The 25,479-nt window shown below is 45.9% G+C and overlaps 1 protein-coding gene across 1 annotated transcript in view; it reads left to right on the top strand.

The window, feature by feature from the left end:
* Positions 1-25,479, top strand: part of ERBB4 (erb-b2 receptor tyrosine kinase 4) — a 747,707-nt gene that overhangs the window by 574,479 nt on the left and 147,749 nt on the right. The window contains exons 13-16 of the mRNA XM_054177007.1: positions 925-1,057; positions 1,294-1,387; positions 7,669-7,823; positions 14,927-15,001. Of these exons, the coding sequence (XP_054032982.1) occupies positions 925-1,057; positions 1,294-1,387; positions 7,669-7,823; positions 14,927-15,001 (457 nt within the window). The remainder of the gene's footprint in view (positions 1-924; positions 1,058-1,293; positions 1,388-7,668; positions 7,824-14,926; positions 15,002-25,479) is intronic.

Raw genomic sequence — 25,479 nt, 5'->3', positions numbered from 1 at the left:
GTGAGGTCTCAGAGGAGCAGAGCACAGTGGCAGAATCCCCTCTCTGGCTCTGCTGGCAATGCTGCTTTGGATGCAGCCCAGGCTGCCCTTGGCCTTCTGTGCTGCAAGCTCACACTGCCTGCTCCAAACCCCTGATCATGTTCATGGCCTTGGATGGGGGCTCTTGAGTAACCTAGTTGAAAGGCATCTCTGCCCATGGCAGGGAGGTTGGATTAGGTGATCTCTAAGGCCATTCTGTGATTCTATGAATTAGTTGGTGAGCATCTGTCTAAAATGCAGTGCACGAAGCTCTCATTTAATGTAGACTTCTTGTTGTCTACTGCTATAAAATGTGATGTTAAACACTGGACATAAAATTTACTTTGTGAGGACATTATTAATGCAGAGTGAATGAATGTAAAGTGATTTGCTGGAGAATATGCCTCAGCAGTTAGATTTTACTGTTGCTCTGTGCTGAATTGCAGAATCTGCCTCATTTTCCCAGCAGGGCTTTTTTCACACAGCAGTCAGAGGTGCCCCATGTCAAACAGAATACAGAAATGAGCAGGCTGGAAAGGCCTTTGAGACCATCCAGTCTAACCTATCCCCCAACACCATCCAATCAGCTAATCCATGGCACTAAGTGCCTCATCCAGGCTGTTTTTAAACACTTCCACTCTCATGGGGGAAGAACTTCCTCCTCCCCTCCAGCCTGAATCTCCCCACCTCCAGCTTCATTCCATTCCCCCTAGTCCTAGCACTACCTGAGATCCTAATGATGTGCCTGTGGTTGGCTGAGGATAATTTTTGGGTTCTCCTCCATTCTGTTTCTAGACAATCTGAAGGTTCAGTGTCCTGGGTGTGGTGGAATGCTGAATGAAATCTTTTCCTCTGAGATCCAGAGGACTCTGTAAATTGATGGCAGTATCCTCTGTCTCTCTGCAGCTGCTGATGGAATGGTGTGTAATGAGTTATGCTCAAGTGATGGCTGCTGGGGGCCAGGACCCGACCAATGTCTCTCCTGCAAGCGCTTCATCAGGGGAAGGACCTGCATAGACTCTTGTAACCTGTATGATGGGTAAGATGCTTTCCTTGCACTTTGCCCTGGAGCTGCTGATTGTCTTGTTCAATAGAGGAGTTATTTGGGGTTTGCATTACTCAGTGTCTGGCTCCCTTGCCAATATTACTGATCCTGAGTGAAATACATTGTGGGGTAAGTTCTGAGGGTTTCCAAAGTCTTATGCACACACTTGTGTGAAAGGCTTTACCTCATTCCTCTGCTTTGCCCTAAGCTCCCTGCCGCTGTTTCCCTAGGGAATTCCGGGAGTTTGCCAACGGCTCGGTGTGTGTGGAGTGCGATCCCCAGTGTGAGAAGATGGAAGAGAACATGATCACCTGCTATGGGCCGGTAAGAGCACAGCTGGCTCTGCTAGGGGCCAGCTTCTTCCAGGGGGCTACAGCACACACCTTCTCTGGCTTGAAAATAGCTGCTGAAAATCATACAATCAACCAGGTTGGAAAGCACCTCAGGCATCATCAAGTCCAACCTGTTCCCCAACACCTCCTGACAACTAAACCATGGCTCCAAGGGCCACATCCAAGCCTTTGTTGAACACCTCCAGGGATGGTGACTCCACCACCTCCCTGGGCAGCACATCCCAATGGCCAGTTACTCTTTCTGGGAAGAACTTTCTCCTCACCTCAAGCCTGAACTTCCCCTGGCACAGCTTGAGACTGTGTGCTCTTGTTCTGGTGCTTGTTACTTGGGAGAAGAGACCAACCCCCACCTGGCTACAACCTCCTTTCAGGTAGTTGTAGAGAGCAATGAGGTCTCCCCTGAGCCTCCTCTTCTCCAGGCCAAGTGGTGTTGGTTGAGTTGAGTGGTGGCTGAGCTGAGTGGTGGCTGAGTTGAGTGGTGGTTGAGTTGAGTCATTGGTTGAGTTGAATGGTTGTTGAGTGGTTGAGTTAGTGGTTGGTTGAGCTGAATGGTTGTTGAGTTGAGTGGTTGGTTGAGTTGAGTGGTTGGTTGAGCTGAATGGTGGCTGAGTTGAGTGGTGGTTGAGTTGAGTCATTGGTTGAGTTGAATGGTTGTTGAGTGGTTGAGTTAGTGGTTGGTTGAGCTGAATGGTTGTTGAGTTGAGTCATTGGTTGAGTTGAGTGGTTGGTTAAGCTGAATGGTGGCTGAGTTGAGTGGTTGGTTGAGTTGAGTCATTGGTTGAGTTGAATGGTTGTTGAGTGGTTGGTTGAGTTAGTGGTTGGTTGAGCTGAGTGGTTGTTGAGTGGTTGGTTGAGTTGAGTGGTTGGTTGAGCTGAGTGGTGGCTGAGCTGAGTGGTGGTTGAGTTGAGTCATTGGTTGAGTTGAATGGTTGTTGAGTGGTTGGTTGAGTTAGTGGTTGGTTGAGATGAGTGGTTGTTGAGTTGAGTGGTTGGTTGAGTTGAGTGGTTGGTTGAGCTGAGTGGTGGCTGAGTTGAGTGGTGGTTGAGTTGAGTCATTGGTTGAGTTGAATGGTTGTTGAGTGGTTGGTTGAGTTAGTGGTTGGTTGAGCTGAGTGGTTGTTGAGTTGAATGGTTGGTTGAGTTCAGTGGTTGGTTGAGCTGAGTGGTGGCTGAGTTGAGTGGTTGGTTGAGTTGAGTGGTTGGTTGAGCTGAATGGTGGCTGAGTTGAGTGGTGGTTGAGTTGAGTCATTGGTTGAGTTGAATGGTTGTTGAGTGGTTGAGTTAGTGGTTGGTTGAGCTGAATGGTTGTTGAGTTGAGTGGTTGGTTGAGTTGAGTGGTTGGTTGAGCTGAATGGTGGCTGAGTTGAGTGGTGGTTGAGTTGAGTCATTGGTTGAGTTGAATGGTTGTTGAGTGGTTGGTTGAGTTAGTGGTTGGTTGAGCTGAGTGGTTGTTGAGTGGTTGGTTGAGTTGAGTGGTTGGTTGAGCTGAGTGGTGGCTGAGCTGAGTGGTGGTTGAGTTGAGTCATTGGTTGAGTTGAATGGTTGTTGAGTGGTTGGTTGAGTTAGTGGTTGGTTGAGATGAGTGGTTGTTGAGTTGAGTGGTTGGTTGAGTTGAGTGGTTGGTTGAGCTGAGTGGTGGCTGAGTTGAGTGGTGGTTGAGTTGAGTCATTGGTTGAGTTGAATGGTTGTTGAGTGGTTGGTTGAGTTAGTGGTTGGTTGAGCTGAGTGGTTGTTGAGTTGAATGGTTGGTTGAGTTCAGTGGTTGGTTGAGCTGAGTGGTGGCTGAGTTGAGTGGTTGGTTGAGATGAGTGGTTGGTTGAGCTGAGTGGTGGCTGAGTTGAGTGGTGGTTGAGTTGAGTCATTGGTTGAGTTGAATGGTTGTTGAGTGGTTGGTTGAGTTAGTGGTTGGTTGAGCTGAGTGGTTGTTGAGTTGAATGGTTGGTTGAGATGAGTGGTTGGTTGAGCTGAGTGGTGGCTGAGTTGAGTGGTGGTTGAGTTGAGTCATTGGTTGAGTTGAATGGTTGTTGAGTGGTTGGTTGAGTTAGTGGTTGGTTGAGCTGAGTGGTTGTTGAGTTGAGTGGTTGGTTGAGTTGAGTGGTGGTTGAGCTGAGTGGTGGCTGAGTTGAGTGGTGGTTGAGTTGAGTCATTGGTTGAGTTGAATGGTAGTTGAGTCATTGGTTGAGTTGAATGGTTGTTGAGTGGTTGGTTGAGTTAGTGGTTGGTTGAGCTGAGTGGTTGTTGAGTTGAATGGTTGGTTGAGTTGAGTGGTGGTTGAGCTGAGTGGTTGGTTGAGTTGAGTGGTTGGTTGATCTGAGTGGTGGTTGAGTTGAGTGGTTGGTTGGGTTGAGCTGAGTGGTGGTTGAGTTGAGTGTGTGGTGGGTTGAAGGTCCCCCAGCATTAATTTTAGCCAGATGAACTCAATCAGAAGCAAATGAAGCTGTATTTACAAGCAGAGACTACACTCTCCAATGGAATGCAATGACTATGTACAAAATACACAGGATTTACAATATTATACAGATATTTACAATTATCAAACAACATGGAAACCCCTCTGGTCATAAAAACCAGGGAAGCTGCTCCTCTGCCCCTCCCCAAACCTCCCAGACCCCCTGTACCAGAGAGAAAGAGGCTTTGAGAGAGAAAGCAGTGGGTTAGGCTTATCTTAGGTCAGCCAGGAGCACTGTTGTCTCCCAAGGAGAAGCAATAACAGCCAAGACTGGAAGAGAAGAAGAAAGGAATGGAAATGAAATGTGAAGATACAGCTCCTCTTATCCCAGACATTTATCCAATGAATTTGTTTAGAAGAATATTTTTTCCTTTTTACACCCAGTAGTGATTTATTTATACTTTTCTACAGGCTGGGGTCAGAGTGGCTGAGAGCTGCCAAACAGAGAGGGACCTGGGGGTGCTGATTGACAGCTGCCTAAACATGAGCCAGCAGTGTGCCCAGGTGGCCAAGAAGGCCAAGGGCATCCTGGCCTGCATTAGGAACAGTGTGGCCAGCAGGAGCAGGGAAGTCATTGTGCCCCTGGACTCAGCACTGGTTAGGCCACACCTTGAGTCCTGTGTCCAGTTCTGGGCTCCTCAGTGTACGAAGGACATTGAGACTCTTGAAGGTGTCCAGAGAAGGGCAACAAGGCTGGGGAGAGGCCTTGAGCACAGCCCTGTGAGGAGAGGCTGAGGGAGCTGGGGTTGCTTAGCCTGGAGAAGAGGAGGCTCAGGGGAGACTTTGTTGCTCTCTCCAACGACCTGAAGGGAGGTTGTAGCCAGGTGGGGGTTGGTCTCTTCTCCCAGGCAACCAGCACCAGAACAAGAGGACACAGTCTCAAGCTGTGCCAGGGGAGGTTTAGGATGTTAGGAAGGAGTTCTACACAGAGAGAGTGATTGGCCATGGGAATGGGCTGCCCGGGGAGGTGGTGGAGTCACCATCACTGGAGGTGTTCAGGAGGAGACTTGATAGGGTGCTTGGTGCCATGGGTTAGTTGATTAGGTGGTGTTGGGTGATAGGTTGGATGCAATGATCTCTGAGGTCTCTTCCAGCCTGGTCTGGTCTATTCTAAATAAAGCTTTTTCTTCTATACGTCTCTGGAGTAAAAGTAACTGTTTCAGCAGAGCTGAATCTCAATCCCTCAGTTAGCCTGAACAATATGTTGGGAGCTTTCTTTTCTATTTTGCTTTTTACCTTAGGTTAGCCTTTGAGGTTGTTTGGGAGAGAATTGTTTCCATGCATGCTGAATGAATGGTAGCAGTGGCTGTCACCTTCATAATGGCCAGAGAGTCTTTGAAAGCTTATTGCCGCGCTGTGAGATAGAACTTGTTTGTCTTGTAGTCCTTTTGTATTGCCAGGATTAAAAGCAGTGAGTATCCTCTGCAACCAGGAGTTGCATTGTAGCTCTTCAGTGCTGAGAAAATGTAACCCATGATTTATTTCCTTGTTTCTGTGGCTTGCATACTCGATTGGGGAAAAAAAAGGTCATTATCGTTTTTGTTGCAAAGCTCTGTTTGCTTCCTCACAACCATAAAGCCAGAAGCTGATGGTTCAGGTGTTCAGAGCGTTGGAAAATTATCTCCTGGACATAAAATCCTGCACCAGCCTCCATCCTCAACACCAGATTTAGTTATAAGCTGGCTTTTCATCACAGCATTACAATGGTACTGTGGTGGGTTGAAAATTCCCCCCCAGCATTAACTTTGCCAGCCCAGCTCAGCTGGAAGCAAATGAAAGCTGCATTTACAAGCAGAACTACGATCTGCAATGGAATGCAATGAATATACATAGAATATGTACAAAATATCCAGGGTTTGCCATATTTACAGGGGTTTACAGTTAATAAACAGCACAAAAACCACCCTGGTCAGAGACCAGGAGAAGCTACTAGCTTCTCCCTTTCTGCCCCCTGCTACCTCCCTGTACAAAAGAGGGGAGAAAGGAGTAATGTTAATACCAAAACAGTGCAGCCAAGGTCAAACAGGAGCAAGTTAGCATCTCTCCAGAGTGAAGAGTTTAGACTCGAGGTGAGGAGAAAGTTCTTCACTGAGCGAGTCGTTCGTCATTGGGATGCGCTGCCCAGGGAGGTGGTGGAGTCACCATCCCTGGAGGTGTTCAAGAGGGGACTGAATGTGGCACTTGGTGCCATGGTCTAGTCGTGAGGTCTGTGGTGACAGGTTGGACTCAATGATTCTCGAGGTCTCTTGCAACCTTAGTGATACTGTGGTACTGTGATACTGTGAAGAAGCAAGAAGAGAAATTATTTTGGGACAACCAATCATATGGTAGATACCCCCCTCTGCTCAGCTCTGGTGAGACCCCACCTGGAGTACTGCCTCCAGTTCTGGAGCCCCTATTACAAGAGGGATCTGGAGGTGCTGGAAGGTGTCCAGAGAAGGGCCACGAGGATGAGCAGAGGGCTGGAGTTGCTCTGCTATGGAGACAGACTGAGAGAGTTGGGGCTGTTCAGTCTGGAGAAGAGAAGGCTCTGAGGAGACCTTCTTGTGGCCTTCCAGGATCTGAAGGGGGCTACAAGAAGGCTGGGGAGGGACTGCTCAGGATCTCAGGCAGTGCTAGGACTAGGGGGAATGGAATGAAGCTGGAGGTGGGGAGATTCAGGCTGGAGGGGAGGAGGAAGTTCTTCCCCATGAGAGTGGTGAAGCCCTGGAATGGGTTGTCCAGGGAGGTGGTTGAGGTCCTGTCCCTGGAGGTGTTTAAGCCCAGGCTGGATGAGGCTCTGGCCAGCCTGATCTAGTGTGGGGTGTCCCTGCCCGTGGCAGGGGGGTTGGAGCTGGATGGTCCTTGTGGTCCCTTCCAGCCCTGACTGATACTATGATACTATGATCTCTCCAATGGGATGGTTTAGAATGATCTTTATTTTCCTTTCTACACCCAATAGTGATTTATTTACATTTTTACTGCTCTCTGTTCAAGATCTGTGTAAAATCATAAAGGCATGGCCCCAAACTACCACATGTACTTTTGCTTTGTCCAGTAGCTTTGGTTTGTACTTCACAGACTTTCAGCATGCCTCAGGTTGGGAGGGACCTTGGAGTTCATCCGCTCCAACCTCCCCGCCGTGGGCAGGGACGCCTCTCAACTCGACTCAGCTGCTCAAGGCCTCATCCAACATGGCTTTGAATATTGCCAGGGAGGAGGCATCCACAGCCTTCCTGGGCAGCCTGTTCCAGAGTTACACCACCCTCCTACTAAAGAACTTCATCCTAAGCTTCAGTCTAACCCTGCTCTGCCTTAGCTTCAAACCACTCCCCCTTGTCATTTAATCTACATACGTACTAGGGAGAAGGAGATCCTCGAGATGACAGGTTGGACTCGATGAGCTTTGAGGTCTCTTCCAACCTTGGTGATACTGTGATACTGTTGTGACCAGATTCCACAGGGAGAATGCAGTGTGGAAATCAGTTCTGGCATGCACAGCTCAGGGACTCCACTGAAAGGCCCTTGCACTTGCTTTGTAGATGTGGTTCAGGCATAAACAGTGTTGTGGGGAATTTCTCAGAGTGAAAGTGGGCTTGAGTCCCACTGTGTTGAGCAAAGAGACAAAGCTATTTAGAAGCTGGAATTTAGGCTTACATTCTACAGGATAAGTTTATGGCCAGAGCCAGGAGGTTTACACATCTGCTGCTCCCTGCCAGAGACTGGAGCCACGTAGCTAACTCACTGGTCACAGGGAAAGGACCTGCTACAGGCAGGACAGAGTAACCTGAATGCACTTCATTCCTTTCTTCCACACTCTCCAGGGACCTGACCACTGCACTAAGTGTTTCCACTTTAAGGATGGTCCAAATTGTGTGGAAAAGTGTCCTGATGGCTTACAGGGAGCCAACAGCTTCATTTTCAAATACGCTGATGAGGATCGTGAGTGCCATCCGTGTCATCCCAACTGCACCCAAGGGTAAGTACAAGCTCTGGGGGGTGAGCTGTGGGGCTTGCAAGTGCAAGTTTTCAGGGGTGAGCCATGGGGCTTGCAAGGGCAAGTTTTCAGGGGTGAGCCATGGGACTTGCAAGTGCAAGTGTGGGGGGTGAGCCATGGGGCTTGCAAGTGCAAGTTTTCAGGGGTGAGCCATGGGGCTTGCAAGTGCAAGTTTTCAGGGGTGAGCCATGGGACTTGCAAGTGCAAGTGTGGGGGGTGAGCCATGAGGCTTGCACATGAAGATTTGCACGCAGGTTGCCTTGGTAAATCACTCCTGAACACAGGGATTGTGCAGCAGAAGCCTAACCTTTGATTTTCAGGTCTCGTGACGGTCAGGTTCCAGTCATGAGTGTCCAACAGCTTACCAGAAAAACTCATACACCCCTTTGGAAACCCACAGAGAACAACTTTTCCTAGCACTGCTCTTAGCTTTCCCTCCAGCTGCCACTGGCTGGACTTCAGTGTAGACAGGGCAAATGAGTTTCTACTTAGTATTTACTTGTTGACAGGATTTTCATCTCTGCTCCTCAGTGATTGTGCACTAACCCAGCAGCAGGTCTGTGAGATCAAACTGTTGCTGCTCTTGTGGTTTGTTTTTTTCATGAGGACTGATGCAGAGGGTTTTTCTGAAACCAGGCTTTGCACAGGTGTCTGAGTCTCAGCACCCATTTCTCGAGGCCTGGGCGCCCAGAATCCCTTCTCACATTCGTTCCACCAGAGAAGAGCAGTGACGTACCAGCTGTTGTTTTGCATGGGCCACAGAAGGTACACATGTCTTTTTGATGAGGTGGTTGGTGTCCAGAATAGAATAGAATAATAGAGTAGAATAAACAGAGCAAGGTAAAGGCAGCCAAGGGAAAAAAAAAAGGGAGAACTTAGGCAGTGGAATCAAGAGGCTCTTATTGTTTCTTACTGTTTAGCAACTAAAACGAAACCAGTAAAGGATTCAATGTCATCTTGATGCCAACAGCTGTTGCCATCCAAAAGGAGACCTTCTGCTGGGTTTGCAAATCTAATTACAACAGAGCCATTAGAGAAATGAAAGTGAGACCTCAGAGACACAGCCAGGGTCTGTTACAGGTTTGCCTTCCCCTCAGACCCTGGAAGTCAGTTACGCAATAGACAAAATGCTGCTGCTGTGGAGGAAGGGGGTAAGAAGAAACAAGATGGAAAGATGAGCTCCCTTCAGGAGCTCTGGTGCTGGCTTCTGGAAGCAGCAGGAGTGCCAGTTCTGATCAGATCTGACCGACCCAGCTATGGATGGTTGATGTTTCTGCTCTGCACAAGTGCCTTGCAACTCTGCTGGCCTCTCAGAAGAGCAGGATGTGACACTTCCTTCTCTTTAATCCTCTTTTCTGGGAAGGTCTTGCTGACCTGATCTTCATGGCCTCATTGTGTTTCTGCTGGACCAGGAAGGGAGTAAAATGTTTTTCTTGCCTTTCCACCTCTTTATAGGCCAGTGGTTGCTTGTTTTTATCCCCCTGGATAGAAAGAGATCACAAAGGGGGGCTTTTATGCCTCGTGAGGGAAGTCTGACATTCCAGTTCATAATCAAGCAGGAAGGACTTTAGGTGATTTTAACTTGACAGCGTTCATTGGCAGCCCTTGGTAACAAAGGGTTCACTTCTGTGGAGTTCTGGTGTCACTTAATCCTTCAACCTTCACACTTCTGGTGTCATTTAATCCTTCAACTTCCAGGTTTTCCTTCATTTTATTTTCTGCACCCGATTCGGTGAAGGAATCTCATTTAGCACAGTGTGCCAGGCCCCAGAGAAGTGACAAACTACCATGAGGCAAAGGGCCAAAAGTGTCACCCAGGTCACGTTTGCCAAGGTGTGGTTATCTCTCCAGATGAGGAGCTATCCCTTTGCCACAAGGCAAGTGCTATTCCTGGGGGCTGGACTCCATGATCTCTGGAGGTCCCTGCCAATCCCTAGCATTCTGTGATAGAAATCCTCCTTTTGTTAAAGAGTTGATGTGTCTATCCTTGGGTATTTTGGTTACCCCTCATTAAAAACCCCACACCACCACCAGACAAACCTGAGTAGGTGTGGGTGTTCTTCTCTAGCATTCTCAAAGACTCTCAGGCTTGTGATTATGTTAATGAAACTGTTAATGACTGCCTGAGATATTTGGGTTTTATGGGCTGTCCATCTTCTTGCCAGTGCTGTCAGGGGCTGAATCTGCTCACAGAGAGAAAGGAAATCAGTTACTCCCTCTCCTTTTCTCCTTCAATGTTGAATTCTTTAGTTCCATACCTTCCTTTGGAAATGAATATTTAAATCCCCCTCAATCAGGAGTCTTCAGTGAAGTACTTTGTGGAAGGAACACTTGTTGGTGTCTGCCTCACAATGGAGTAGCACAAAGGAACGGTAATTCTACTTCATCTCACATGTCTGTTCTCCTCTCTGTCAGATCAGCTGCTGGAGTGAAACCAATGTCCTCTCAGCACAGCTTGGATACCTGTCAAAAAGTGTTGGACTGCTCCAGAGCAGTGCTCCCAGTGTGCTGGTATCTCCTTCCTGCAGGGCTGCTCCCTTTGAACGAGGCTGCTTGCTACCCTTGTTGTTTCTCCTAAGTTCTTTCCAGGCCTCCTCACCTGGTGCCCTCACCAAGGAGGAGAAGAGAAGTCTCCAGGGGCACCTTAGAGCTGCCTTCCAATAGCTGAAGGGATCCTACAGGAAGGCTGCAGAGGGACTTTTTACGAGAGTGTCCACCCATAGGACAGGGAGAAATGGATTGAAATTGGAGGAGAAGAGGTTTAGATTAGATCTTAGGAAGAAATTCTTCACTGCAAGGGTGGCAAGAGTCTGATATGGATTGTCCAGAGGGATTGTGGCTGCCCACTCCCTGGAGATGTTGAAGGCCAGGTTGGATGTGGTCTGGCTAGGTGAGAGGTGTCCCTGCCCGTGGGAGGAGGTTGGATTAGATGACCCTTAAGGTCTCTTCCAGCCTAAGGTGTTCCATGATCTGTCCCACCTCTGTGCTTTCTGTGAGTGTTTGCCACAGTTTGGTCATGGCACTTCCAAACAATTGCTTTATGCTTTGGTAGCATTCTCCTCCCTTATTCAGAGATAATGGCTGCTCCTGGTGCTAGGTGTGGAATTAGCCAGCCCTCATAATGAGCTTGCATTGTCCAAGAGAACTATTGAGGAGTGACTTCCCTGGAGGCAACAACTGTGCTCTTGGCCTTGCATACCCATGATAGAAATCAGCTAGTTGCAGCCAGTTTGGAGCACAGCTGAGGCATGTGGGACAGCTCTCTCATTAAGTTCAAGAGACAGAAAGCAGTTGGCACTTCTTCTGGCAGAGCTAGCCAGAATGGAACACTTCCACAGAAATGAAATGCTAATTGCATAATTGCATTTGCCAGTCTGCTTCCCAGCTGGGCAAGGCATGAATGGGACACCTCACTGGGCACATCCCTTCAGCACAGGAAAGCACTTTCTCATACAACTCTTTCAAGGAAGAGCATTCCTTTACACCCCAACTTTGTTGTCTTGCAAAGCCAAGACCAAGCCAAGGAGCCAACATGTGTGTGGTCCAGAAGGCATCAGCGCTCTCCTGTCCCTAAAGCTTAGGTGTGTTTTCAGGAAGCCATTATGAATTCCAGATGAAACAATAGTCCAAATTCAATGGCAAGAAGTTCTGAATGAGAAACTATTCTGCTGGTGCAAAATTTCCTCCTACCCCCTGCCCCAGTTCCACTCTCTTCCAATCACCATCAGTATGCACTTCCCATTAGCCAAGTAACCCCCTGGGTTTGAGTTATTACTCCTTATCCAGACCAGACCGTTGCCACAACTCACAGATTCTCCTGTCCTTGTTTGTTTCTGACAACAAAGATTGCTAAGAATTCATCTGATGGGAAATGTCTTTGATACTCCATGCCTGTGCACAGTTAAGCCCTCACTTTGCAACCTGAAGGAAAATTGATGGACAGCAGTATTTGTGACAGAGGAGAAAGGATCTTTCATCATAAAGCAGTAGCTAGCTCAGTTTTCAAAACACTTCTAACCTGTAATTTTCTTCCAGAGGATGCTAAGGTGAGTTCCACCAATAATTCTCTGTAAAAGCTCTATTGAACTCTTGAGAGGTACTGAATATATCATTAAAACATTGGCATGGATCAGTTAACCAATTCATTTGACACAGCAGCCTCGGAAATAAAACAATGCCCAGACTCCGAGCAGAAGCGGAGGAAGCCTGGGGGTGGATGGATTACCAGCATGATGTGTGATTGTGTCATGTTGGCACTGACACGTGTCAAACAGCTTGAAACCAAGGAAGCTACTTCCAGAGGAAAGAATATCTGGTGACTTGGTGGTGCAAAAGAGCTTGTTGATAGCTATTGCTGTTGCTCACACAGCGGTGTGTACTTCACTGCTTGCAATCAGAGCAGCCAATCCTCCAGAGCATAGGAAACTCTTCAACTTGACTACAAGCAGTGGCAGCAGCACCCTGGACAGTGTTCTGTTTGGGGCTGGTGTGCTGGGTTACACCCATCCAGGATGGGGACTGAAAGACCTCAGCCCCCAGATGGACAAAAGAAACTTGATCCAGATGGGTAGAGAGAAACTTGGTTTTCACCCTCCTAGGAGAAGGGGTCCCCTGGGTCAAAGGTAGTCTGTTCCACTCCCCCTTCCTGTCCAGCAAGCCTGTAAAAAGGGGGACACCTTTTACTGCTTCCTCTTTCTTGCCTCCTCTGCTTGAGAGAGCAATCAGCTGCTGCTGCTGCTTCCTGCACTGACCATGTGCTCAGAGCCTACTGTCCAAGCTGCATCCACTCTTTCTAAAGCACCGAATCCCCTTGCATCCAAAGAAACACAAGGCCACCCAGGCTTGCTTTTGTCTACTTTCCTATTTATCCTTATCCCTTACCTTTGCTAACCCTCCCTGTTATTGCTATATAGACATTTTGTTAAAAACTTACCTCCTTTACTTCCAAACTGATTCCAGACTATTTCTTTCATGCATTTACCTCTCCTCTCCCCTCTGTGTGTGTGTTTCTGCCTTACTAGAAAAAGGGAGCGGGGAAGGAATCTCAATCTGTTATCATCTGAGCTTTTAAACTCCAGTTAAAGCTCAAACCAGCACAGCTGGGAAACCCACTGAGGGAGATTACAGCTTTAAATGAAACGAAGTGATATTTCACCTTGGGGTGGGTGAGCTCCCAATGGCTCTCTCTTCTTGGACTCAAGTCCTGGTCTCTCGAAGCCCAAGAGAATCAATGCACAAGTGTGAAATGACTCCAGGACAGTAAGCTCAGAGAGTTCACCTGAACAAGTAATGGGCTTTCTCATTTGAAGAGCCTGAGCTCAGATTCTCTTGGCATGCCAGGAAAGCAAAAACTGGCTGAGAATGCCACAAAAAGCAGAAGTGCTGGGGGTATGTTTAAGACTGGTCAGAATTCACAGGCCTCAGTTCTGGAGCCTGAATCCCAGGACTGCTGACATCTCCTGAAATGCCCATCTAGAGTTCTCTCTCCGGTTTTGAACTTACTTTGAGTCTGCTTCCCCCATTTTTATTCAATTACCTGTCCAGCTGGGTATTTCATGAATTCTTTCTGTGCCTGCACATTTTGCTGAAGGAGAGAATTCTTGAGGAAATCCTTACAGTTTGTGTTTCCATGTCAGTTTTTACACACGAATTAAAGGAGAGGTGGGGTTCACCTGTCATCCTGCTCTCCCTGACGTGCAGGTAAGGGGAAACTGAATTCACTGCATTCATTTTTACAATGGCAAAGTGCCACCTAATTGAAATGCAGCAAAAGCTGATGAGTGGCATGAGATGGTGGAGTGGAAAGAAGCTCTCCTGGGAGCATATTTGAACTGTTTCAGATTTTTGACATGCATATCCTTCTATCAAAGCCAAACTCGAAGCAGGAGGCTCGACAAAAGAGCTGAGGATCATACCTTAAATTTCAAATGCCTCAACAGAAGTGAGTTCCAGCCTACTGATGTGTCAGATCACCTGCTCCTGTAGTAGACATGCAGCCAGAAAGCCTATTCAGAAAAGGGCTTGGAGGTCTTGTTAAAGAGTTGAAAGAAGTAATTTGGCTTCCTTAAAATGCTGAGAGCCTCCTGCTCCCTGTGGTTACAGAGGGAGCAGCTGGGCATTCAGCACTAAGCCTCTAAAAGCCGAGCTTTGCCTTTCTATGTTGGAGGATCCTGGCTGCTGTGCAAATGTGTAGCTGAGCTGCTGTTTGAATGCAGGGGACCCAAGCTACCACACACTGCTCTTCGTGAGGCCAAGGTAAATCCCTGGGTGGTGGTGGTTTGGTGGTGCTGCATAGCTGATTCCCTGCTTTTCCATTGCCTTTGGGAAGCACTTGGGGTTTTTGCAGGTGGAGGACTGTTGGAAGCATCTAAGGAAGGCAGAATAAAATGCCTGGATTGGCAGACACCATCTTGCTATGGTTTTTTGTTGTTGGAAGTCCATCCCTGAGCTTTCCTGATCAAATTATAGTGAGCTTCCATAATCTCTGTGCAGTCGCCCTGGCTGGGAGCTCAGAACAAAGCCAACAGCTGTATCAATTACAGAAGGCATAAAGAAAAACAAGTTCTGCTTTGTGCTCCTGGAGGTCTCATCCTGGAAAGGAGCAGCGGTTTTGTGCGGTAATCACTGGTTTGATGATTCAGACAGCAGCCAGAAAAAGCAGCTCTATTGTCAGGCCTCCCACGTAGGCAGGTGAGACCTGCCTCAAGTGCTGTTGGAGCCAAGATTTTCCCAGCCTCGCAGTGCTTTTCATGTTGCCACCACTGTTCCCATCCCAAATGTGTTTTCCTCACAAGCCGTGACGTGCTCCTCTCCTCAGAACCTTGATTAGGAGCGAGGGGATGCCTGCCTCTGCGTTGTGTGAATAACAGCTCTCTCTCTCTCTCTCTTTCTCTCCCTGTTTCCCGTTTGGATTTGCTGCAGGTGCATAGGGCCACGCATGGAGGACTGCATCGGCCTGATGGATAGGTACTTGGCGAGCGAGCGTTCCCTGTGTGTCTTCCATCCTCCACGTGTGGACAAGGGCGCATGCGCTGCATGTCCTTGTGAATGGCAAATGACCTCTTGTGTTCTGTAATTGCCTGCAGGTGTAGAGGTCCCACTAGTCATGACTGCATTTACTATCCCTGGACGCGACAGTCCGCGTTACCGCAGCACGCTAGGTAACAGCCAGCGCCCCCCGGGGGCACAGCTCTGCGAGTGCAGCCCCAGGGGCTCACGGCCTGCGGGGCTCACACTAACCAGTTTGGTCAGAAGGTGCACGGGGGGTGGGGGGGAGCACAGCACTTGTGCTGCACTGAGCAATGCCTCTGAGCAGCCACTTGGCCTTGGCAAAGCCACTTCAGTACCCAGTTGGCTTCGGCTGATGAGAAGATGCAGTGAAAAATTCCTTTGAGGTGAAATTCTGATGGTCTTTTTTTTGTTTCACTTTGAAACGGTTTTGAAACTTACTTTGAGGTTAAATTCTGTTGGTTTTTTATTTTTTAAAGCTTGATACTACATTTAAAATTAATTTTTAGGTCAAATTCTGATTTTTTTCTAAGTTTTAAGCTGCATTTAAAATTTATTTTTTAGGTCAAATTCTGATTTTTTTCTAAGTTTTAAGCTTCATTTAAAATTTATTTTTTAGGTTAAATTCTGATATTTTTTTTAAGTTTTAAGCTGCATTTAAAATTTATATTTTAGGTTAAATTCTGTTTTTTTCTAAGTTTTAAGCTGCATTTAAAATTTATTTTTTTAGGTTAAATTCTGATTTTTTTTTTAAGTTTTAAGCTGCATTTAAAATTTATTTTTTAGGTAAAATTCTGATTTTTTTCTAAGTTTTAAGCTGCATTTAAAATTTATTTTTTAGGTCAAATTCTGATTTTTTTCTAAGTTTTAAGCTGCATTTAAAATTTAGTTTTTAGGTCAAATTCTGTTTTTTTCTAAGTTTTAAGCTGCATTTAAAATTTATTTTTTAGGTCAAATTCTGATTTTTTTCTAAGTTTTAAGCTGCATTTAAAATTTATTTTTTAGGTTAAATTATGATTTTTTTTTAAAGTTTTAAGCTGCATTTAAAATTTATTTTTTAGGTTAAATTCTGATTTTTTTTAAGTTTTAAACTATATTTTAAAATTATTTTTAGGTTAAATTCTGGGTTTTTTTAATTTTTAAGCAATTTTTAAAATGACTTAGGTTAAATTCTGAATTTTTAAAAGGTTTTAAACTACATTTAAAACTTATTTTGAGGCCAAATTTTGAATTTTATGTTTTAAACTAGATTTTCAAATTATTTTAGGCTACATTATTAATTATTTTAAAGTTTTAAGCTGCATTTTAAAAAATTCTTTTTAGGCTAAATTATGATTTTTTTTAAAAAAAGTTTTAAATCAAATTTAAAAATTCTTTTTAGGCTAAATTTTGAAATATTTTAAGGTTTTAAACTATAGTTAAAAATATTTTTAGGCTAAAATCTGAATTTTAAAAAAAGTTTTAAATTACATTTAAAAATTCTTTTTAGGCTAAATTCTGATTTTTAAGTTTTAAGCTACATTTGAAAATTTTTTTAGGCTAAATTCTGAAATATTTTAAGGTTTTAAACTATATTTAAAATTTTTTTTTAGGCTAAATTCTGAAATATTTTAAGATTTTAAACTGTATTTCTAAATTCTTTTTAGGCTAAATTCTGAATTTTAAAAAAAATTAAACTGCATTTCAAAATTCTTTTTGGGCTAAATTCTGAAACTTTTTAAAGCTTTAAACTTTAAAGCTTTAAACTACATTTGAAAAGTATTTGGTGGTTGTTGAGTTGAGCAGTTGGTTGAGTTGAGTGGTGGTGGTGTAGTTGAATGGCGTGGGTGGGTTGGTTGACTTGAGTGCTGCTGGGTGTTTGAGTGGAGTGCTGCTGGTGGTTTGTTTGAGTGGAGTGCTGCTGGTGGTTTGGCTGAGTGGAGAGCCCCTGGCTGTTTGGTTGAGTTGAGTGCTGCTGGCGGTTTGGTTGAGTGGAGTGATGCTGCTGGTTGATTGAGTTGAGTGCTGCTGGTGGTTGATTTGGTGTAGTGCTGCTGGCAGTTTGTTTGAGTGGAGTGCTGCTGCTGGTTGATTTGGTTTACTGCTGCTTGTGGTTTGGTTGAGTTGAGTGCTGCTGCTGGTTTGGTTGAGTTGAGTGCTGCTGCTGGTTGATTTGGTTTAGTGCTGCTGGTGGTTGATTTGGTTTACTGCTGCTTGTGGTTTGGTTGAGTTGAGTGCTGCTGCTGGTTTGGTTGAGTTGAGTGCTGCTGCTGGTTGATTTGGTTTAGTGCTGCTGGTGGTTTGGTTGAGTTGAGTGCTGCTGGTGGTTGATTTAGTTTAGTGCTGCTTGTGGTTTGGTTGAGTTGAGTGCTGCTGCTGGTTTGGTTGAGTTGAGTGCTGCTGGTGGTTTGGCTGAGTGGAGTGCTGCTGCTGGTTGATTTGGTTTAGTGCTGCTGGTGGTTTGGTTGAGTTGAGTGCTGCTGGTGGTTGATTTAGTTTAGTGCTGCTTGTGGTTTGGTTGAGTTGAGTGCTGCTGGTGGTTGATTTGGTTTAGTGCTGCTGGAAGTTTGGTTGAGTGGAGTGCCGCTGGCGGTTTGGTTGAGTTGAGTGCTGCTGCTGGTTTGGTTGAGTGGAGTGCTGCTGCTGGTTGATTTGGATTAGTGCTGCTGGCGGTTTGGTTGAGTGGAGTGCTGCTGGTGGTTTGGTTGAGTGGAGTGCTGCTGCTGGTTGATTTGGATTAGTGCTGCTGGCGGTTTGGTTGAGTGGAGTGATGCTGCTGGTGGATTGAGTTGAGTGGAGTGCTGCTGGTGGTTGATTTGGTTTAGTGCTGCTGGTGCTTTGGCTGAGTGGAGTGCTGCTGGTGGTTGATTTGGTTTAGTGCTGCTGGTGGTTGATTGAGTGGAGTGCTGCTGGTGGTTTTGAGGGTTTTGATTTGGTTTCTTTTTTTGTTGTTGTTGTTATTTTTTAAGGCAGCTGAAAAGCAAATGAAGCTTTTCCTTTCATACTTCTCTGGAGAAAAGGGAACTGTTTCAGCAAAACTGAATTTTTCAGTTCACATAACACCATAATTTGATAATCTTCTCTTTTTTTTGTTTCTTGTATTATCTTTTTCTGTTAAAATATTGTAATCTTGCAGCAATCTTATTTCTCAGTCACCACGATCGAACCAAATTGGCTTAAGGAGACTCCAAACATTTCACTTATTCTTCCCATGCTTTTTCCTAAAGAAGTCTTTCGTTGCCATTGAGTTTAATTTTTCATTCAAACTGGTTAGTCTGACTTCCAGGCTTTGGGATTCCTGTCCTCAGCTAGAGCTGGATGAAAACAATATCTGTCATTTCAATCAGCTTCTCCTCATGCAGGATTTTACTTTGATTTAATGTTGGGGTTGGTTTTTTTTCTCTCTCTCCTTGTTTTTGTTTTGTTTTGTTTTGTGAATAGATTTTAAGGTTTCCTTCCCTTCCTGTTGTGTAGCTAATGTGAATATTGCCATTTCTTCCTGTGGAGGGAGAACATGTTTTGACTTGAAAACAAGGACTCTCTATATGCTATCAAATGGTATCCTTGTTCCAGTTGTGGTTGAGCTCATGGACCAATGAATGAGTGGCAGAAGACTGAATTCTTCAGTATTTCAGTATCTTTTTTACTGATCTGCTGTATCCTGTTAGAGATTGCTGCTGTGGGGGCCCCGTGGGCAGATGTACTCATTGTCTGCCCCAAACAAGCCAGCATTCAGAGGTCTTGGGTCAACCTCACTCGGAGCACAAACACAGCATTTAGTAATTGCATAAGTTGGAAGGGCTATCCAGGCTACAGAGAACAGTAACCAATTAAAGATTAACCTGTCCTTCATCAATTGGATTTTTGATCAGTTGTTGAGGAAACATTAAGGCCCAGATACTAGGAGGACAATTTGTTGATATAGTGTAGCTCTTAAGAGTGTTACAGCCAGATGGAGAGAGGGGATCCTGCCCCTCTGCTCGGCTCTGGGGAGACCTCACCTGCAGTGCTGTGTACAGGTCTGGAGCCCTCAATGCAGGAAGGACATGGACCTGATGGAGGGGGTCCATGAAAATGATCAGGGGGTTGGAGCAGCTCTGTTACAAGGATAGGCTGAGGGAGCTGGGGGTGTTCAGCCTGGAGAAGAGAGGGCTCCAGGGAGACCTAGGAGCAACCTTCCAGGACCTGAAAGGGGCTGCACAAAGGCTGCAAAGAGGTTGTTTGCAAAGGCCTGCAGGGACAGGACCACGGACAATGGCTTCAAACTAGAGCAGAGCAGATTGAGATTGGATGTTAGGAACAAGTTCTGCAGCATGAGGGTGGTGGAACACTGGAACAGGTTGCCCAGGGAGGTGGTTGAGGCTCCATCCCTGGAGATATTCAAGGTGAGGCTGGAGAGGGCTCTGGGCAACCTGATCTAGTTGGGGATGTCCCTGCTGACTGCAGAGGTGGTTGGACTGGATGAGCTTTGGAGGTCCCTTCCAACCCAGACCATTCTATGATTCTAACCACTCTAGCTTCCTCTGTCAGCCTAAAAGCCATTCAAACCTCATGCAGTTTTTAATTCCAGTGGTATAAGTCCAGCATTTGAGATTGCACTGAAAACTTTCAGGTAGTAGTAAAGTCTTTGGAGGCACTGCCAAGCAACCACTCGGTGGAAAGAGTCCTGTTCATCACAGTGGATGTTAGGATGGGCCCTATAATTACAAATGAAATTAAGGAAGTGGAACCTCAAACCTGACAACATGATGCTAAAGGAAGTGTTGCCTGGTGGGGTGCCAGGCTGAAGCCATGTGTTAGCAGGCAGTGCTGATCATGGGTTTTCATGTTGTGTGAATCTCAGGGTTTGGCTCCTTGAATCTGCTGTCAAGATAGGAAAGCAAATTACCAAGAAAGAGCACTGGAAACTAAACCAATTGTTTTGCTCTACTCCAGTGAATCATTTCCTGCTTCATTGCAGTCAGAGGAGGAACACCTTCAAAGGTTTTCCTTTAGAGCTGAGGAATTTATTTCTTGATCCCACTTGGAAACTTTCTGCTCTGTGTTTAATGTCAGTAATGTGTTCTGCCACTTCCAAGCACAGAAGGAATGGTCAGACATTTATATTCAGCAGTGAAATTGTGCTTTGATTTTTGTTTCTTGGTTGCTTTGATGTTTTGATGTTGTTGTTGGTATCTGTTTGGGTTTTCTTCTAACGAAATTGGTTCATTTTGTTTGGTGTGACAATGGGCAGAGCTGCACTGGCAAAGCGATGCTCTTCATCACTCTAAGGGTGTGAATCAAGCACAGATGTGTTTCACAATGGACAGGACATTCTTCACATCCCTTTAGCAATCCCATGCCCTCCTTGGACTTTGCAGACCATAAAAGAATGATTAGTTTTACACTTAGCCATCGACTTGGATTTCTTCCCTGGCTGTGAATTAGCAGTGAGTTGAAGGGCAGGGTTCTCTCCAGGCAGGCAGTGAAGGGAGGACTCTAACCACAAACAAGACATTTCTCATCTTCACCTATTTCCACTTGCACAGCAGTGTTGCCTTTCTTTCCAGTTTTGCAGGTTGCAAATAGATTTCTCCATGACCCACTGACTGGAGGGCTTCTGTAACTGTTCAGGAGGGAACTCTTAAAAGCACAGGAAGAGGCTGTCCTCGTGTGCTAAAAGACAAATAGGTGAGGAAGAAGGTCAGCCTGGCTAAAGGTGGTAGCTGCATAGGGAGAAAAGGAGAGCCTAAGGCTTTTGGAATAAGGGGCAGGCCAGTCAGGAGGACCTCAAGATTGTCATCTCCCTGCAAGATCTCTCCTGCAGGGAGAAAATTAGAAGGGCCAAAGCCCAGCTGGAAATAGTTTGGCCTCATCTGAGCAAGGGATGGTTCTGCATGTGGCTCAGAGCAATCCCAGGCACTAATATAGGCTGGGCAGGGACTGGCTTGAGAGCAGCCCTGGAGAAAAGGCCTTGGGGGTGCTGGGGGAGGAGAAGCTCAACAGGAGCCAGCAGTGTGCACTTGCAGCCCAGAGAGCCAAGCAGAGCCTGGGCTGCAGCAAGAGAAGTGTGGCCAGCAGGGCCAGGGAGGGGATTCTGCCCCTCTGCTCCACTCTGCTGAGACCACAGCTGGAGTACTGCATCCAGTTCCGGAGCCTCTATTCCAGGAAGGATCTGGAGGTGCTGGAAGGTCATGAGGTCTGTGGTGACAGGTTGGACTTGATGATCTTTGAGGTCTCTTCCAACCTTGGTGATACTGTGAGACTGTGAAGGTGTCCAGAGAAGGGCCACAAGGATGAGCAGAGGGCTGGAGCTGCTCTGCTATGGAGACAGACTGAGAGAGTTGGGGTTGTTCAATTTGGAGAGGAGAAGGCTCTGAGGAGACCTTCTTGTGGCCTTCCAGTATCTGTAGGGGGCTACGGGAAAGCTGGGGAGGGACTTTTGAGGGTGTCAGGGAGGGATAGGACTGGGGGGAATGGAGCAAAACTAGAAATGGGTAGATTGAGCTTGGATGTTAGGAAGAAGTTCCACCCCATGAGGGTGGTGAGAGCCTGGCAGAGGTTGCCCAGGGAGGTGGTGGAAGCCTCCTGCCTGGAGGTTTTTTCAGGCCAGGCTGAATGTGGCTGTGAGCAAGCTGCTCTGGTGTGAGGTATTCCTGCCCATGCCCATGGCTGGGGTGGGGTGGAATTGGGTGGTCCTTGGGGTCCCTTGCAGCTCTGACAATTCTGTGATTCTAGACTACTTTCTAGGTTTTTCAAAAGCCTGTTGGTTTACCTGATGGATCTCATGTGCCTTTTTTCACCCTTTGAGGACCCACATGTGTTGTTGATTGTATTCAATTTAACCTCACAAAGGCTTTCTCTGTATTCTTAGCTGCCAGGAGAGTCTAAACGTTGAAGTACTTTGAAGTCACAAGAGAAACAAATGCGGCTTCTGCTTGCAAGTTCTGGTTCTTGGCATTATAGCTCTTGGGCTGCTGGAGTTGAAGTCAGGAGGCAGGCAAGGTCTTTGCTCATACCTGTGATAGATGTTCTGTCTGATTCTACACTGTGTTTAACTCACAGCATCCCTGTCACGATGCTGTCTGATCATAATTCATGTGATTCACTAAGTCACTTTTCTGGCTGACCTCCTGGAGCTGCTCTGTTGACACAGAGACCTGAAGGAATGGGACAGGCCAGCAAAGAATTCCTCATTCAAGGTGGAGTCCTTAGCTGGCATGTAACTAATGTCACTGCTTTGCTGTCTTCTTCCCTTCTTCCCATGCTGAGAATCTCAGCCCAGGAATGCAGAGGGTACAAGAGCTTTGTGTCTCAGCAGCCTGTAGCTCTTCTCTGCCTCCTGAGGATGAGGCAATGGGTACTGGATTATGACAGTAAGGCTTCAGTTTGGGTTCCCCCTTCTATATCAGCATCTATTAGAAACCAACAAAGATAGCAGAGGGAAGCTGGAATTTCCAGGGTGCCCAAAGGAGTAGATCAGCCTCCTTTCCCAGCTCTTACTGGAGTAGCAGTCCTCCTTTCAGCATCTGACAGCTGTGGTCAGTGGCCTCTTTGGGGAGAGCAGCATCTTTGTTGGAAGCTCTGGAACAAAAAGTGGAAGGAGGAGCTTCAGAGGTTTGGTAACCATTGCCTGAAGGGATGATTGGAAAGCTGTGAAAATATGGCTCTGCCATTCACTTAAGCATATGAGCCAGTCATGAAAGGATGGTTCCTCTAAGCTTTCCTGCTCTCCAAGTCCACCAGAAAGGTTTGGCTAACTCAGTTCTTGAAGCAAGGCTGTGGAGAAAGGCTTTTACTCAAAGTATGACTTTTGAAGGTGTTCATCCATCCTGTGATCCATTCAGCTTAACACTGAGAGAGCTCAGGGCCATCAAATGAGGAGTGAAGTTTATGTTTTCCTCTGTGTGAGAGATTAAGACTGAAGATGTCATCAAAAGCATGTGGTGGATATAATGGGAAAGAACTTACACCTTGATGTTATTACTCTGGCAAGCTGATGCCTCTCTCTATGCCCTAAGAAAATGTCATTCACATTGCCCATTTAACCAACAGAAAGTAATTAGCCAGGACCCCTCTTTGCAAGTGGCTGCATGAAATGGTGTGTAGATGTTAGCCTAAATTGCAATCCTGATGCTAGCTGTGTATCACCAAAGGATGTCCTCTCAACAAATCATCACTTCCTAAGCAAAAAAAACCCACCACAAAGCTGGGTTTATGTCCCCTCTGTGTGTGCATGAGAGCTAATTAACAGCAAACCCTGTGTAATGCAGGCAAATCCTTCCCGAGCTGCTCTGTACCCTCACACAGTAGGACTCCAATAGAATCCAGCAGCAGCAGCAGCAGCTCTGAGGAGATGATGGGGAGAGGAAACCACCTCTAATAAAGTGCTTGTGTTAATTGCTTTTATGGCTCTCTGTTCCATTGCTTGGAGGGAAGTGTTCCATATGCTCTGTATTTTTATAGAATAATTATAGCCATTCTGGAGGGGAAGAGAACCTCTGTGTAAAGGAGGAGGGAAAACAGGATCTGTGAGTCTATGAACCAAGCTACGTTACTTGATTGGTAGTGGTGTAGCTGCGCTGGGAGGCTTGCAGTACGCAGCATTCTGTTGCTGCGTCGCAGCAGTTGAAGGAACAGATTTGGTTTTACTTGTTAAGAATCAAGGCTACAAAAGCAGGCAGTTTCTTGTCCTCCCTCTGTGGGCTGGGGAGAGCTTGCCTTGCTTAGGACAGAGCGAGAGAGCAAACCCTGCTCTGTGAGAACTGGCTGCTAGGATGCTCTTGTCTCAAGCAGACCTTTTCTGTGGGCACCTCTGCTGTCACATTGCACTCCCTGGAGCTTCAGGAGGGACACATTTGTGACTCCTGCTGTGATTTCTGTAGCTCTTCGCTTTTTTACCACTCCCACTTGCTGAGACTGGCCTGCTTAGCAAAGGAGCTAGGTGGGGTTTCCTTCTTTTCTGCTATCCAGAGCTGAACACAGATGAAAAAGCTCTCATTGGCTGTGTTCAGAAAGATTTGGCTGGGATCTGCAAGGGTTCCTACTTCGAGTTCCACCTCAACATAGAATAGAATAGAATAGAATAGAATAGAATAGAATAGAATAGAATAGAATAGAATAGAATAGAATAGAATAAGCTCTCATTGTGTTCAGAAGGATTCGGCTGGGATCTGCAAGGGTTCCTACTTTGAGTTCCACCTCAACACAGAATAGAATAGAATAGAATAGAATAGAATAGAATAGAATAGAATAGAATAGAATAGAATAGAATAGAATAGAATAGAATAGAAAAAGCTCTCATTGTGTTCAGAAGGATTTGGCTGGGATCTGCAAGGGTTCCTACTTTGAGTTCCACCTCAACATAGAATAGAATAGAATAGAATAGAATAGAATAGAATAGAATAGAATAGAATAGAATAGAATAGAATAGAAAAGAAAAAGCTCTCATTGTGTTCAGAAGGATTTGGCTGGGATCTGCAAGGGTTCCTACTTTGAGTTCCACCTCAACACAGAATAGAATAGAATAGAATAGAATAGAATAGAATAGAATAGAATAGAATAGAATAGAATAGAATAAGCTCTCATTGTCTGTGTTCAGAAAGATTTGGCTGGGATCTGCAAGGGTTCCTACTTTGAGTTCCACCTCAACATAGAATAGAATAGAATAGAATAGAATAGAATAGAATAGAAAGGAATAGAATAGAATAGAATAGAATAAGCTCTCATTGTGTTCAGAAGGATTTGGCTGGGATCTGCAAGGGTTCCTACTTCAAGTTCCACCTCAACACAGAATAGAATAGAATAGAATAGAATAGAATAGAATAGAATAGAATAGAATAGAATAGAATAGAATAGAATAGAAAAAGCTCTCATTGTGTTCAGAAGGATTTGGCTGGGATCTGCAAGGGTTCCTACTTCGAGTTCCACCTCAACACAGAATAGAATAGAATAGAATAGAATAGAATAGAATAGAATAGAATAGAATAGAATAGAATAAGCTCTCATTGTCTGTGTTCAGAAAGATTTGGCTGGGATCTGCAAGGGTTCCTACTTTGAGCTCCACCTCAACATGAGGAGACACTCCTTTGTGGTGAGGGTAGCAGAGCACTGGAGCAGGCTGCCCAGAGAGGTTGTGTTTCACAGTATCACCAAGGAAGAGACCTCAAAGATCATAGAATCAATGAGGTTGGAAGAGACCTCAAAGATCATTGAGTCCAACCTGTCACCACAGACCTCATGACCAGACCATGGCACCAAGTGCCACGTCCAATCCCCTCTTGAACACCTCCAGGGAGGGTGACTCCACCACCTCCCTGGGCAGCAGTAGCTTCAGAGAGCAATGAGGTCTCCCCTTGGCCTCTTCTTCCCCAGGCTGATGGATCCCAGTTCCCTCAGCTGTTGCTCATGAGACTTACTCTCCAGAAGTTCTCCAATCTAAGCTTTGTGAGGTCATAACCAGGTTTATTTTTGCAGGGATTTCTCAATGCCACAGCTTGCAAAATAAACTTTCAAATCCATTAAAAAACCCAACCCAACCCCAAACCTCTTTTTTTCCCCCCAGGGAACTGACTACTGAAACTGTGAGCAGAAAGAAATGAGTATTGATGAGGCCAGCTGCGATAGGTCGCTGCTGAAAGACACGAAGCATTAGGAGAGTCCAACCTGGAAA

The sequence above is a fragment of the Dryobates pubescens genome, chromosome 37 (genome assembly GCF_014839835.1).
Source record: "Dryobates pubescens isolate bDryPub1 chromosome 37, bDryPub1.pri, whole genome shotgun sequence".
Taxonomy (NCBI): domain Eukaryota; kingdom Metazoa; phylum Chordata; class Aves; order Piciformes; family Picidae; genus Dryobates; species Dryobates pubescens.
The sequence above is the reverse complement of the archived record's forward strand: the minus strand, read 5'-3'. Positions and strand labels throughout refer to the sequence as shown.